Below are 15,253 nucleotides of genomic sequence, written 5' to 3'. Positions count from 1 at the left end.
ACCGCCCCCTCGGGCGGAGTTCCAAGGAGGGCAGGAGCTGCTCAGAGAGACCAGAGCGGAGAGGCCGAAAACACAAAGCCAGGCTAGTCTGGAAAGGAAATCATCATCAGAACACAGAAGAGAAAAAGCAAAAAGGTAGGTACTCCTCTGCACCTGCTTCAAAAAGCGCATGTCCTGTTTGCAACATCAATGGCATTGTCATTAAATACCGTTAAATGTTGCTATTTAATAAATCCCACTGAAGCACCACGGTAGTTAACTAACTGAGCGATTGCCTTTCAGGTTTTGAAGAGATTCATAATGCTGGCTAAGGCTGCTAGCTCTCAGATGTTTCAAGAAAGCTTCAGCTATTCCAGGGAAAGGGCTGACAGCCTCAGACTCTGAGCAGTTAGCAGGGAGGAGTCTCCTGCACAAAGAGCATTAGCCAAAGAACTTTAAGGGGGAGTTACAGACAAATATCGTGATGGTAAGGAGAGACCTATTGAGCTAGCTATGAAAGGGTAACTTACCATCTTCCTGGGAAGAGGTCAGACTGTGCCTTTCACCCCAGGCTCCCAATCAGGGTAACAGAGGGACAAAGAGGGGCAGGGCAGGTCGTCTTCAGTTCTCCCTAAACACGCTTCTTTTTAAATGCGGCCAAAGAATGATTCCCAAAACAAAGCCGGAGTTTGAAGTATCCATTTCCTCCAATGCCTTCGAAGACTACAGAATCTTACTTTTGGTTTGGTTTGGTTCTTTTAATTCTTTACCCAAAAGCAGAGGTCTGTCCACTGTTATACTTTAAAGAGAAATAGCACGAGTCTGATGTTCATTGCTCAGTTCAGAAAAGGGATACAGAAGCACTTTCTCCAGAAGGCAGGAAAAGGCAGCAAGGATATGCAGTCTCTTGCTTGAACTAGATCAAGATAGCTGTTCAAGAAATATCAAAAGAGATATCAAAAAAGATATTTGTGCTATAGATTCAGAATCAAAAGTATTTTGGAATGGACATACTAGGTTATTGGGATGCATACGGGGAGGGAGAGCTACTTATAATTTCTAGTAATGACTTTTTGTTTGACCTTGATAAGATACATTCCTTTTCTAGGTCTTATTCCACTTTGGTAAGATAATACGCACACTCTTACTGCTTAGAAGGCTGTTATTAATAATAAATTAATATGTGGGATTTAAAGTATTCCTGCTGATGATGCTTCAGCAAAGAGAGATACATTTAGGGTAGCGTATATGTTAACGTCCTAATGTACCTGTAAGTATAGAATCAAAATGTCGGAACACCACATCTAGGCCCCGGGCTTATTGCTAGAGTATTTTTGATCAGAGAGGAAGCAAAGGGCGAGAGCAGAAGTCACAAAACTGTTTAGGAGAGCCCTTCCAGAAAGCACATTGCTTGCAGGTTTCTGCTTGGAGTCTTGTAAACATGGTATTTTTCAAATAGCCATATGGTTTCAGTTTGATAGGGCTTATCATTCAGAACATTCCAATTGACTGGCCTAAGTTTTACCTTTCCCGAAACTGAAAAAAAAATTAAAAAAAATCTGGCGACATCTGTTACCAGTTTTCCACACATAGTGGGACAGCAGCCACCAATGGATGGACAGGCATCGCCCCATGGAGATGGGGAAAGGAGGGGGAAAACGGGCTGCTGCATTATAAGATAAGCTAGCCTGAACAGGGACAGCAGAAAAGAAGAGGGAGAAAGGATGTGGCATCTGACACAAGACAACTTTAGAGAGACTCTCTGTTGCATTCTGCAGTATAAGCATGTGCTGTGTAAGACTAAAATCTGCTTGTATAGTAGACTACATGGGATAAATTATTATAACCATAAACTTGATTAAACCAGGCAGATGCTTTTTAAATAGTGACATCTCCTTTCATGTCAATCTCCAAGACCCAAATGCTGCTTTTTTCTTTTTTCTTTTTTTTTTTTTTTTTAAATTTAAAAGATGTTTCCCACTTCCCCCTGAAAACTAGCTATACTTTCCTGCTGTTTTCAAACAGCTAGGATTGCCTCTGATATACTAGTTTGGCCAGCTTTGCCAGTCTGTCCTCCCACAAAAAAAAAACCCTGCAGATTTAGAATCCTAGAATCATTTTGATTGGAAAAGACCTTTAAGATTATCAGGTCCAACCGTGTTGCCTTTGTTTTGGGGCATCTTAGCTGGTACCTTAGAAATGAGGTCTCAACACTTTACCGTGCTTCCCAGAGAGAAATTCTAACAAAGCAGCTCAACTCAGATAAGTAGTTTCACTGAATGAACCTTTCCTTAACAAGGTCTTAGCTAGCAGAATCTCATTTCTTAAAGCTGTCAGTAAGAACTTCAAGGCTTCTCCACAGATAGCAACAAAGATTTCCAGTGGTACTAACAATTAGCAAGTTAAAACCTTGCTGCTGTGGGATTCGGAACACAAGCCTGCATAGCTCCAATGATGAACTACAGCTGCAGGGGGTAAGGATAATATAACCCAGGGTTACAGCAGCAAACAAGTGACTCAGGGTTGCAGTTCAGATCATCCACTTCAGCTTTGGAAATGCTGATGATTTAGTTCAGATTCAAGTGAAGTCAATGCCTATTTGGAAATCACTCTTGCAGCTTTTAAAAAGGCTTGTTATACAATGCAAAATGCTTCCTAAGAGGTGAGAAAGGGCTTGAAAGTATATAAAAAGTATATTATGAAGTCTGCATACTAATATAAATCCCCAAGAGATGCTCTGAATTACAGGGATCTCTTCATCAAGATGTGAGCTAAAGACTTGGAGCAACTAATGTTTTTGGAAGCTGTTCTGTGAATCTTTTCAGTCTGACTTCAACTTAAGTCTCCTCTTTGTGCAGTCTAATGATGAGAAACCACAGCCTAAGCTATCCTGATGTACTCCCAGTTCTGCTTCAGAGACTGGAATATTTGTGCATTTTGCTTTTCTTTGAACAAGTCTGTAAAAAAAAAAACCCAACACGCAACAACCCACAAACAAGCTCTCTCCCTTTTTAGCTTGAATCCCAATTTATGACTCATTCATCTGTCATACTCCAGTTGCACCAGCTATTATCCAGCTGCCTTCTCTGGCTTTATATAAACAGTCTGAGCTCCTAATTTCCGGAAGCAGCAGTTTTCTCAAATAATTGGGTTAGCTTTCTGCTTGCTCAGGGATCATATAATGCAGATGATAAAAAACTGACAGTATGGGAGACAGGGCCTGAATATTATTTCCAAGAATTGGAATTGCAGAGCAATCCTAGAGATGGGGAATGAAATTTTATCTTCTTGCCTGGTACTCTACCACACTCCCAGCTCTTGGTTTGTAGAGGAGGCATTATATTTTTAAAAAAGAGAGAAAATGAACCTCTGGTGTTGGACTTGTTCAAAGCAAGGGGGTTTCCATCTACACCACACTCATGATTCATTATCTCAGCCATCTAGACTAACTGCTATAGCAGTCTTGGTTAGTACAGAGGATCAAGCTAAATCTGTTCACACTGGTGATTACATATGTCTCGTTCAATCGTAAAAAAGAGCTACTATTACTGCATGCAGCAGTAACTATTACTTTGAGGAAGAAAACTACAGGTTCAAGTCAGGAAACCTGTGATAAAGTTATTTGTCTTATTTTAAGATTTCAGATTACATAATAATGCCAACTCTGGTCCTTAAAGCCTGTTATTCAACTGTGAAAATCAGTATCTTCCTAATTTTTAATAGATGTATTGGATCTTGCTATTTAATGCCATGTTTCAAAGAAGTCCCTAGACACTAGGTTTTAAACTTCTGACACTGCGTAATCATTTGTATCCATCTTACTAATTTAAATTCTGCCATGGACAACAGCCTTCCCCCCACCCCAACAGAGAGTCCTGTTAGTGTACCAATAAATCCTCATTTAAAGTCCTCAAGTTCAGCAGTGTTTCTAAACATAACATAGAAGTTAGCTAGCTACCCAACTCATGCTGCTAAGGTCAGGCTTTACTGGAATGCTTTTACATGCATACATTTGCCTGATCTTCTACAGTTACTACAAGGTCACCAAGATACAAGAATGGGCAAAATAAATCTTCTCTGGGATCTTTCCTACAGGGATTAACAGAGAAGCAGGAAGCCCACAGCAAAGCACATTGCCTTCACAGGCAACAGACCACCGCAGAAAGCCCTTCACTGCCTTTGTCTGTCACATCCAGTGTACTTTTCTGCTCTGAGGATGAAATGGTGTTTAGTACAGCAAGGGAAAAATCCCATGTCACTAATTTCAGCAGTAGAATTTTGTATACACTGGACCCTATGCCACATTAGTTACGAGCGTGCCCCCCACTATTCAGAACTTTCTCTCTGCCCAGCAGCTAGTCAGCGTGTGTGCAAGGCGCTCTGCTTCAGTCAAACAAGTAATTTTTTCTCCTTTGTCAGGGAGGGCATAAGATGGTAGCATATCTCACTGCAGTCAGCGGCTACAGAAATCTAAATTCATGCTTCTGCCAAGAAACTTCCCTGCTCCAAGGCCAGACCGAAATAAATTTTGCTACAGTAGGAAGAAATACAGATAGATCACAGTACCCAAATGTCCTTCCTATAGCTATCTGTGTCCAGGTCAGAGCAGCAACTTCACCAGATAAGAAATGAACTTCTGATGAGCGAAGAGAGAAGTAGATTTTCAAAGCAAATGAGATGAATGGAGGCAGAAAGCCAGATTCATCCTTAACCCCAGCCACACCATACCAGCCAGCGATCTCCCACTGGAGATCATTGGAGGTTCTCTCCCAAGACTACAGCTGTAGGAGACAGGCTATGTAAATCAGTCTGGAAGAAGCACAAACGCTTTATGTGGGATGGAAGAGGGCTTTGTCTGAAGTGTAAAGCTGCTGAAGGGATTAGAGGGACTAAGATGTAGTTATGACTGCATAGAAGTGACACACGGTAAGGTGCTGCAACAAATAAATGAGAACACCAGACCAAAAGCTAGCGTGCCAGCCAGTTGCCATACTCTCCCTTTTTAGCAAAAGCATATGACAATAGCAGAATAGTAGAAGCTCAGCTGGGGAGAAGCTGTAGAAATACTGAAAAATCAAAGACATAGCAGTTCTGTCCCCACCTATCATCAACCAAGTCTCCTTGCTGATGCATCCTCTACACGAAAGAAGCCCTCACTCTCACCCAAAGCAGCAGTCTGTGCAGAAAACACAAATCCTCTTAAACCACTATTACCACAGACCGATCGATCCTTCAACAGATTTTTGTGCCCCTGCAAGAGATCTCTTAGGTAGGCCTTAGTGACCTGAATCTCAATTAACACTTTCCAATTAGCATTACACTCCTTCATTAGACAAGTCTACCTCTCTTGTAATGCAGATGATACTGTTGGCTTGCAGCAACCTTGGGAAAGAGGACTTGGAATTTACTTCTGCCAGTGTTATCCCCAGGAAACACTTTCTGAGTTTCCTCCAGACGTAAAAGGGTACACTTTGTCAGGTTTCTAAGTTTATCGAGTGAAAGCACATCTGGGTCCAGCCTGGCAGTTTTCCCTGTCCAGGGACACCAGGACAGCAAGACCAGATGGCTGAGAGCTGCAGTGTTTTAATGTAAAAATAATTTTCATAATTTAAAAATTTTATTTAAACTTACAACCTTGAACTCCATTCACACTGTAAAATGCCTTTGTTCAACATCTTATTTTTTCTTTTGTCTCTATAGATAACGTGATATTTGGAGGTGATGTGGAAAACACTCAGAATGGAATGCAAAATCCCATGTCTCCTGCTGCTGGTGGGAGCAATCACGACTGCTCAATGCCAGGTAAGAGGCTAATGCATGAAATAATGCTCTTGCCATCCTCCTGTGTTTTCAGCAGCACTTCCTTACCATCGACTCCAGCTGTCTGCATCAGACAGAAGGAGAATCTGGTTTATCACCAGAAGTCAGAGGAAGGAAAACTTTACAAATTAGCCTGCCTCTAAGCTGGGATTTCCAGTAATGGTTGTCCTGGCTGGTTTTCATTTCAGTAAGCAAGTCTTCAGATCTTCTTGGTGTATCTGTTCACTGTTAATAAGTTCCAAGGTGATCACCCTTTTATTTTCTGTTGTCGTCACCTTCATCGGTACTCTCACTTACAGCTGGACACTGATGGTTCCCATGTCCCCTTACTTTAAGCCTCACATTGCACAGCTTGAGTAAACCTTACACAATTTAAAATGTTTAGTCTCTTTCTCAAAAAATTGTTATCCCAGCCTTCCTCTTTCTTTTTATGTTATTCTTGCTCTTGTGGCCTGATCAAAGAAGCTTTCTAAATTGGTTTCTTCCTTAAAAATTTATCCAAAATATTTTATTTATTGGCTGCAGGAGACAATCTCTCAAAGGTAATCAAGCTACAAAGGCTTATGGAGAAACTGCCTGTCAATGAGCAAAAATAACTGCTTGTTCACGTTTACTTCTTTGGAAATTAGTTGCTTGAACCTCCTTCAAATAGCAGAAAGCTGACAAACTTAAGTTAGCACTTGCAATGCCCAAAGAGCACATAATCACTTCACACACCATGTGAGTACAACGCATCCCAAGTTCATGTTACTCAGATGACACGCAGTCACCTCGTAATTTGTGGCAACTCAATGATTTACAATTCTCAGTACCCATGCTGAGGTACTAAAGGCACTTTTCACTGTATTGTCTGAGAAGGAGGGCAGACAGTTGCTCAGAGCTCCCCTGATTTACAAGACCTCAAGAAAAGGTCTGGCTCTTTGGAGGCACTTGTTCTCCCAGTTTTCTTAAGAGAGCAGTTACTCACAGAATTAACCTTCTTTGCTTGCAGGGCTTACACATGCGTTTCAAACGGGGAGCCAGATCTAGAGGTAAGCCAGGCAAAGCATAACCATGTTACCTGAAGCTTTATGAACACAGGAGGGGAAGCAGATGATGCTGAGGGAACGGAGCCCAAAAGCTGTTTGTCATGGTTATCTGGATGAGAGATTCGGAAGGCAAAATACCAGACCATTAATACTATCCACAACTCAGAGGCCAAAGTTTTCCCCTCCCTCTGCTCTTCTTTAAAGAAAAAGAGGCCGTTCAACAGTACATCCAGCCACATAGCAGTGAGAAAGATGGGACAATTGTGGTCTGAGAAGTAAAAAGGGCAGCGGGTTAGACAGATGCTTCCATCATGGATACTTTTCTCCTGGAAAGGAAAGGGAGTTCTTTTGCTCAGCCAGGTCTTTTCCCTGAATCTCTAAAAGAGGATTTCCTTTCTCCAATTACAGCCATTTGCACAGACAATTCATCTGGAGAAATTTACCAGCACAGGGGGACCTGGCTGAGGCTCTCAGGGAGCAGAATAGAATACTGTAGGTGCGACAGTGGTCGGAGTCGCTGCCACACTGTGCCTGTCAGAGGTGAGTATGAAGAAGAAAAAGAGAAAGGAAATGGTGTGGGATGAGAGATTGTCCATCTAATAATCCTAAAAAAGAAGAACTCCACTGTCAGGGAAGGAGTTGTCATACAGAAAATTTGGCTTGAAATAGAATAGGATAGAAATTAAAATACTAATATATACAGACTCGGGCAGGACTAAGCAGGAGTGGGCAAGGGGCTGAGGAAGGCTCCTAATAATTTATGTGGAGAGAATAGAGCAAAGGCAGAATGGAAGCACTACACAAAAAGGCTTTAAGCACATGACAATAACAAGTAGGCAGGGAAAACCAGAACAGACTAAAGGAGACTGACCAGAGAGGAAAGATAGATGTATGTTCCCAACTTCTTACTTCTGCAAAATCTAACAGTATTTCCTGGCTTTTGCTTATTCCACAGCCTGCACTAGAAATAAATGCTACAACGGGGGCCAATGTTCACAGGCATATTATTCCCCACAGCTCTTCATCTGCCAGTGCCACCAAGGTTTCTCTGGGAAGCAGTGTGAAATAGGCAAGTATAACTTGTCAGTTACTGTGAACAATGCTATTGGTTTTAGCCATGCAGTGCAAAAGGATGAGGTACTCAGAAGCTGCTGCTGTATACTAGGCTCTCTGTTAAGTTGCCTCTTTTTATTCTAGAGCTAATACTACAGAGAACTTTAAGGAGGACACCTGAGCTGTTCTCAGTGTCTCTTAATAAAACTGTAAATTTTGGAGCTGAAGACTTTCAGGTACACTTACAGTCTGCCTGGCAAGGCATTTTCACTGACTTACTATACAAAACATCTGGGAGCCAAGTTTAAACAGAACAGAGGCTGGGGAAGCAGAGTTTGGGATGCTGTCCTTATAGTAACATTTTGTTCCCTTTTGTTCAGATACTCAAGTTAAGTGCTACAAAGATGCTGGAGTAACATACAGGGGTACATGGAGCATGACAGAGAGTGGAATTGAATGTTTAAATTGGAATAGCAACAGCTTGATGGACCGGACATACAGTGGCCAAAGAAAGGATGCTGCGGAGCTGGGATTGGGCAATCACAACTATTGCAGGTGAGGGGCTGATGTCACACCCAAGGCCAGAGCCACAGGAATCAGCCCATTCTAAAAGCTTAGAGCAAAGGAATGTCCGTTTGCAGTCTAACACCAGAGAACACTGCACAGCCCATGAGCAACAACTGCAACTTCTGTAGACATATCTGAACTTCAGATCTATCTAGACTGGATGCTTATGACAGACTACAAAATGCGTACATATCTTACCCCATAGTCTTTCCCTTGTCGCTTCTCAGTGCCTGAAACTCCCTTTGTAAGCCAGATTCCTGCAGCTCCAGATCCTGGTCAAAACTCTAAAAATATAGGGCTTCCTGCACGTGAACTAAACTGCACAAACAAGCTGTCCACTCCTGCTAGCTACTGGCCATCTCATCCTCACCTCCATGTATTCTGCAATTTTATAATTAAAATAGGAATCCAGATGACTTCTGGTGGTTCAGTCCACGTCTTCACTGCAGAGCAGGATTAAGTTACCAAACTAGATGACAGACATGGGACCAATAACAATAGCTTTATAATAATGCATATTATCATAACTCTTTCAGAAACCCAGATGAGGATTCCAGACCTTGGTGCTATATCTATAAAGGAGGAAAGTACATCTGGGAACACTGCAGTGTGCCCTCCTGTTCAAAAGGTACATGCAGGGGGACAGGGAATGGACTTTAGAGCTTCCATGATTGACTGCATATGTAAGGGTTCTCTGTGGACTTGTGCTACTTCTGTGGCCTGAAAAGTTGCGATGCTCACGTTAAATCCTGTTTAAGTTTCCAGTATTTATGACTCCGAGAGACTGAGATAAATATAGCTAATATATAGATGCCTTGACAGAAATTACAGTTAGGAACAGCTGACGGGTTCACATCCATCAGTTAACGTGCGGCTTTCTTATTGAAGTTGGGAACATCAACTGCAAATCTGGAAGAGGCACAGATTACCGAGGCAGCCACAGTGTTACCAGTTCTGGAGCTACCTGTTTAAGGTGGAATTCTCGAATCCTTGTCAACAAGTTATATACTGCTTGGAGAAGAGATGCTTACCAGCTGGGCCTTGGTAGTCACAATTTCTGCCGGTATGTAGTCAAGTTACAGAATTTTAAAAAATCCCACCAAACTTCCATGTGGTACTTTTGAGGCAGGGCTCTAGTCTTTTATGTGGATTATTAAAGCACAGGAAATACATTACTGCTGGGAATGAAGCTCACTGACAATAGTAATTTTATTCCACCCAACCTATGTATGCTTCTCTAACATCAGACTCCGTAAATGCAAATTCCACATGCCCCCTGGGCCCTCAAAAAGAGTACACTCAGGTCACAGTCTGCCATCTTTAGGTCTCCCCAAACTCCCTGCAGATCTGATAATACAAATAGCTCTTCTCTTTCCTGTGCTGCAGGAATCCTGACAATGACAGCAAGCCCTGGTGCCATGTACTGAAAGGAAATCAGCTCACATGGGAGTACTGCAATGTCCCTACTTGCTGTAAGGATCCTAGCACTCCTGATTCTTCTTTTTCTTTAAGGCATTACTGTTCTGCATGCCATTTGTATTAAACTCAAGCCTCTTACAGTAAAATAAGAGCTGGGGGAAAAAAAAAAAAGCAAAAAAAAAAGCTTTTTGTAATACAGATTCTGTGGCTCCACTCTCACAGAAGTGCCTTTGTCTCTGCCAGAAGGGAAGACTGCAGAAATGGAGGACAGAAAAGACAGGATTTCCTTACTATATTTTTCAAATCAGAATACAAGTTTCCTAGGAAACAGGAATGAGTCAGATACTAAACAGTTCATGCCAGGCAGCCTCAACACGCACAACTCACAGGCTCTTAACCCGCACTCAGAGCAAGACTGCGTGAACAAAAAGGCTATTTCTGGGTTTGTCATCCACAGCCACCTGTGGCTTACGGCAGCACGGAGTACACCAGTACAGGATTAAAGGTGGCTCCTATACAGACATTGCAGCTCACCCATGGCAAGCTGCCATCTTTGTGAAGTATCGCCGAGCACCTGGAGAACATTTCCTCTGCGGAGGAGTTCTGATCAGTTCCTGCTGGGTTTTGTCAGCTGCTCACTGTTTTGAGGAAGGGTAAGTTGAGGATTCAGTAATGTCTGGGGAGGGGGGGAGGAATCTGGAAAATGGAAGCATCCAATATAGCCTCACTGGAAGGGTAAAAGACTTGAAAAAAAGCTCTTTAACCCAGTAAGTCATTCTACACTATAGAGTTAATTGTGCTGAGCATTACAGACAGGCATTTATTGGGCAAACTAGCAGGATGGCATTAAGGCACCACAACAGAATATCAAATAGCTGAAGAACAAAGCTGTCAATACAGATGCAGCGCCATCTGAAACTTGGTAACAGCAGTGGGCTGGCAGAGGAGCTTTGCCATGATGGCTGTAACCAAGACAGGCAAAACCAAAGGCAAGTAGGACACTTGAGGTCAAACTGCCTGAGTAATGAAGTAATAATACTGCTAAAATAAGCAGAAGCTCCAACAGCACATCATTGAAGGAGGGGTCCACTCCAGTTAACACAGGAAGAAAGTAAGACTCTCGTTCTTCAGCTTTAGTACAAATCAGCTGAAGATTGTGCTGGGTAGGACTTCCCGAGCAACTCCTGAGGAAAATGAACAGAAGTTTCAAGTGAAGAACTACACTGTGCATCAGAGATTTGACTCAGAAAATTTCAACAATGATATTGGTAAGAGCTTTTCTGACCTCGTGACTGGAAGGGTCACAGCTGGCTCAAGCTTGTGGTTAATGAAGCGGTCACTTTTTTCCCCTCTTCAGCTCTGTTGCAGTTGAAATCAAATGCAGAAGACTGTGCTATTGAAACAGACACTGTCCGTGCTGCCTGCCTCCCCACACCAGAACTGCAGCTGCCCGACTGGACTGAATGCGAGATCTCTGGTTACGGCAGAAATGAGGAATGTAAGTAGAAGATACTATGTCCAAAGTTTGGGTCCCCTGCCCTCAAATAATTCAAGCCTTTAGCATTGCTCAATGTGTGACCCCCTGTGTTGTTATATGGGCTTATATCAGCATTACAAAACATATATGCAAGTGGAAGATACACAAAAACGAGTTTTGCTGAAAGTTATTTCACTCATCTGAGTTCTGTCAGCTGCATGGGCTAGTAGAGTCTTCCTTGATAACCTCCAACAGTAGAAACACAAAGAAATGGTGCAATAGATAAGGCAGGAAAGATGGAAAATTTGCAGTCAGGGCTGCCACGTTTCTGCTGTACTGAGTACATTTAGATATTGTCGTTCTGACAGAAATCCATTTCTGTCAAGATTTAATATACTATATATTTGCAGGTAGTTGCATTATTGTAAGAGATACATTGCCTGTGCAGTGATTAACAAGCAAAAAAAAAAAAGCTAAAGAAATAACAATTCCAGATATATATATTAAAAGGCTGTCTAAATGTTTTTTAAAGTGAGCTACAATAAACAGGAATAAAACCTGTCTGGAAGTATACACAGGCTGACCTGTATTTAAAACAAACAAAAACCCCAGCTCTTATTTTACTTTCACTTTCTACTAATTTCTTTTTATTCTCTGACTTGTAAACTCTTTGAGACAGAGACTGTGAAGCATCCATCATAACCAGACCTAATCGTTATTTGAACCCATAGGGTTTTTGGAACAGATGTGAAGATTTAACATATAAGTGTGGCATCAAGTGTTTTTTAAAGCGCTTTTAAAGCTAGTCCTGCATTACTTACAGGGAGCACAGGATAAACTGTTTGAGAGGGAGAGGATGCTGTAACTGAAAAACAACCATCCTGCCAACTTTCAGCTTTGTGCAATTACAGCTATGCAGGAGAATAAAACCAATACCTCAAACAAACAAAAAACCCCCTTCCGTTCTAACATAACGCAAGCATACCTGCCTATCCAGTTACTCAGCACAGTGTATGACAAGGCATCTGATTTTTGTTAGCGCAAGTCTAATACTAAAAAGCCAGGATCCTATTTCATACAGTTAGTGATTTTCATAGGCATCTCCTGTGACTTCATTTTGATTGATGTAACTGTGCAAAGATAACTTATCCATCCAAGAAACCCGGCAGTCTTTCATTTGGAGCCTACAAAAACTTCTTTAGCATTTAAGCTTGGTAAAGAAACAATATCTCTCTCAATTAGGTTTAAGCTGTTCTCACTAGCAAAGCAGAACCCCCAAGAATTAAAAAAGACCCTTTGGCAATAAAATACTAGTTTAGCCACACACACACACACACCTTCCCCCGCAGCTACACTTCTGTTTACTCTTCCCTAAACTACAGAAACTGAACTGCAATTTTTTAAAAATACATACATGCATACACAGACATATATACGTATTTATATTGTCATTTTTCTTCCAGTTTCTCCATTCTATTCAGAGCACCTGAAGGAAGGCCATGTCAGACTGTTTCCAGCCAGTCGGTGCACAACACGGCATCTAGACAACCGGACAGTTACAGACAATATGTTATGTGCAGGAGACACAAGACACCTTGATGATGCCTGCAAGGTAAACCCAGTTCTGTTCCTCTTTTCTTTGTAGGTCTGTCCTTGTCTGTCTAAGCTAAACAAACAAAACACTTCAGAAAATAGTTTGAAGAAGTTCTGCATTTGGCTGCATAGAAGTTCTAGCAGACTTTTGTTGAACAAAACAGAACTGCAGGCTTTTCTTTCTTTTTTTCTTCCCCTGCCCCTCATATCTGGGAAAGCAGGCCACACTTAACTGAGCAAACCAGAACAATACAGACTGAAAACCCCAAATATAGGAAATACCACAAAACTGAGCAGGAAACTCCACCTCAGCAGCATTTCCTAATATTTTCTCTTATGTGAGCATACAAAACACTCAGCAGGAGGTTCTGTAAAAGGAAGGGGGTGCCACTCTACTGAAAAGTGGAGAAAAGAATAAAGGCCAGAAGATGATAGAGAACAAGTAGCTGTAACACGAGGAAAAGGAGGGCATGCATTCAATCCACATTCTTTTCATCTAAACAGCTAATAATTTTGCTTTACTGTTACACACAGCAGTATAAAACACCCTGTATCTTTACAGCCTGAATAAATGTATTGGTTTTGTTCTTATCAACATCTCACCTACATTTCATAAATGAGCACCATACAAAGTCAGATGCTTTAGTGTCAGGTTTTTTGGGGGTCTCTCCCCATGAGAGGAGCATTGAGGGAGTCCGGAACACAAGAGTTGCTTATGTAAAAGGGCCATTACTAAGAGCTCTTAATTTGTGAGAATACCACATAGGGTAGTTCTGTAGACACTAGTGCACCACTAAAGCCATCGGGAGTGGGGGGGGGAAACAACACAAAACAATCAAAGATTGTTACTAACCTGTTACTTCTCTGTAGGGTGACTCTGGAGGGCCTCTGGTCTGTATGAAGGATGATCGTATGTATCTAATTGGAATCATCAGCTGGGGAATAGGCTGTGGCCGCAAAGACATACCTGGCGTTTATACAAATGTGAATCGTTATCTTGACTGGATTCAGGACAACATGAAACCCTGAGAAAGAAAAATGAACTGTCCACAATCATGTGGCTGTGCCCTTGCAGCTTCCTTCTGGGTGCAAACAGGGCTTCCCATTTGTCCAGATGCTTATGACTTTCAGTACAAGAGGAAGAGGAATGGCAATGTGCGGGAACAGCACATTCTCAAATTACTCTCCTTATTATAGGTTATCAGAAGCTAACACTCCACTCCCCCACATCCCCAAGCTTTCTCCTTGCAGCAAATCTCATGAAAGCAGAAGCTCTCTCTTGAAGGCAGCAGGGCAGAATGAAGGACAAGTGTAATGGTAGCAGTTTTAGGTTTACATCCACAAGTAAAGATGAAGTCAAATGTCACCAGGCTGCATTTGTCCTTTGACAGAAGACAGGACAGGTGTAACCAAGTCACCATGAACCAGAATCTCAGTAATCAGGCATTACTTGCATTGCAGATGCCATGCAACGCTAAGTGGTATCTATGCACATCCTAAGAGTTAAGCCTTTTTGAGAGATTCTCTCTCATCTAATTGTTTAATAAAGTAAGAGAAAGCAAATGTGACCACTGTTTTACAAAGGACAAAGATATTTAGGCTACAAAAGTTTAGCTTTATTATCAATCAGACATTGTAGGTAGAAAACTAGTTATTATATTTGGGCAATTCAAAACATTTTAACTCAAAATGTTTACTCTCACAGTTTTAAGGAGCTCGCTAATGATCTACTAGCGCATCCTCTAGAGTCAAATAGAGAAGCTTATCTAAGTGCAGAAGAGAGACTTAGTAAGGATGCCCATTACTTTCTCAAAGGGGTTTTATAAATGGCAACTTTACAAATGGTCTGTGTCTTTCTAGCTACCAGCTTTGAAACTGACCTCAGACATCTTCAATGTCCTCAGAGAAGCAGTGGTGTAAATCCAGTCAGCTTCAGCAATGAGTCCCATAGTTCAGCCAGTGGAAGGAGAAAAAAACCCAAGATGTTTATTTAAAAAGTGTCACAGTTCAGGATTTTTTGGTGTGATTTTTTTTGTTGTTGTTAATTTTATTAAGTACTAAAACTTGAGAAAAAGACAAATTAATTTCCATTCTGCTCCCCTAAACCCATCTCCAAGTGCTGCTGGGCCTCGCTATCCTGACATTCACAAACCTGCCAAATATTTGCAGCCTGTAAAACACCCAAAACTGTTTCAATGAGTAACACAGGCAAGTGTACTCAGGAATGCAAAGTTTGTTCCACAATTCAGTCTCTTAAATACACTTTTTTGAGCTCTATGTGATCTAACAGCCATCAATAAAATGTACCTGAACCACA

The 15,253-nt window shown here is 41.6% G+C and overlaps 1 protein-coding gene across 1 annotated transcript; it reads left to right on the top strand.

Annotated features, from left to right (window-relative positions):
• The first annotated feature begins 36 nt into the window (after window positions 1-36).
• On the top strand, window positions 37-15,253 carry PLAT (plasminogen activator, tissue type). The gene is made up of 14 exons (XM_009957299.2): window positions 37-135; window positions 5,680-5,781; window positions 6,791-6,830; window positions 7,236-7,367; window positions 7,783-7,896; window positions 8,261-8,435; window positions 8,984-9,075; window positions 9,336-9,510; window positions 9,834-9,919; window positions 10,324-10,519; window positions 10,998-11,134; window positions 11,224-11,364; window positions 12,807-12,955; window positions 13,807-15,253. The coding sequence occupies exons 2-14, from the start codon at window positions 5,701-5,703 to the stop codon at window positions 13,963-13,965; spliced, it is 1,677 nt and encodes a 558-aa protein (XP_009955601.1). The 5' UTR covers window positions 37-135; window positions 5,680-5,700; the 3' UTR covers window positions 13,966-15,253.

The sequence above is a fragment of the Leptosomus discolor genome, chromosome 23 (genome assembly GCF_034619465.1).
Source record: "Leptosomus discolor isolate bLepDis1 chromosome 23, bLepDis1.hap2, whole genome shotgun sequence".
NCBI lineage: Eukaryota > Metazoa > Chordata > Aves > Leptosomiformes > Leptosomidae > Leptosomus > Leptosomus discolor.
Note: the sequence above shows the minus strand (reverse complement) of the source record. Positions and strands in the feature narration are given on the sequence as shown.

Excerpts from the sequence above, each read along its gene's own strand:
- PLAT (XM_009957299.2), top strand. The coding sequence starts at position 5,701 with ATGTGGAAAACACTCAGAATGGAATGCAAAATCCCATGTCTCCTGCTG. Across the intron at positions 7,897-8,260 it reads TGGGAAGCAGTGTGAAATAG|ATACTCAAGTTAAGTGCTAC; the intron begins GCAAGTATAACT and ends CCTTTTGTTCAG. Across the intron at positions 9,511-9,833 it reads GGTAGTCACAATTTCTGCCG|GAATCCTGACAATGACAGCA; the intron begins GTATGTAGTCAA and ends CCTGTGCTGCAG.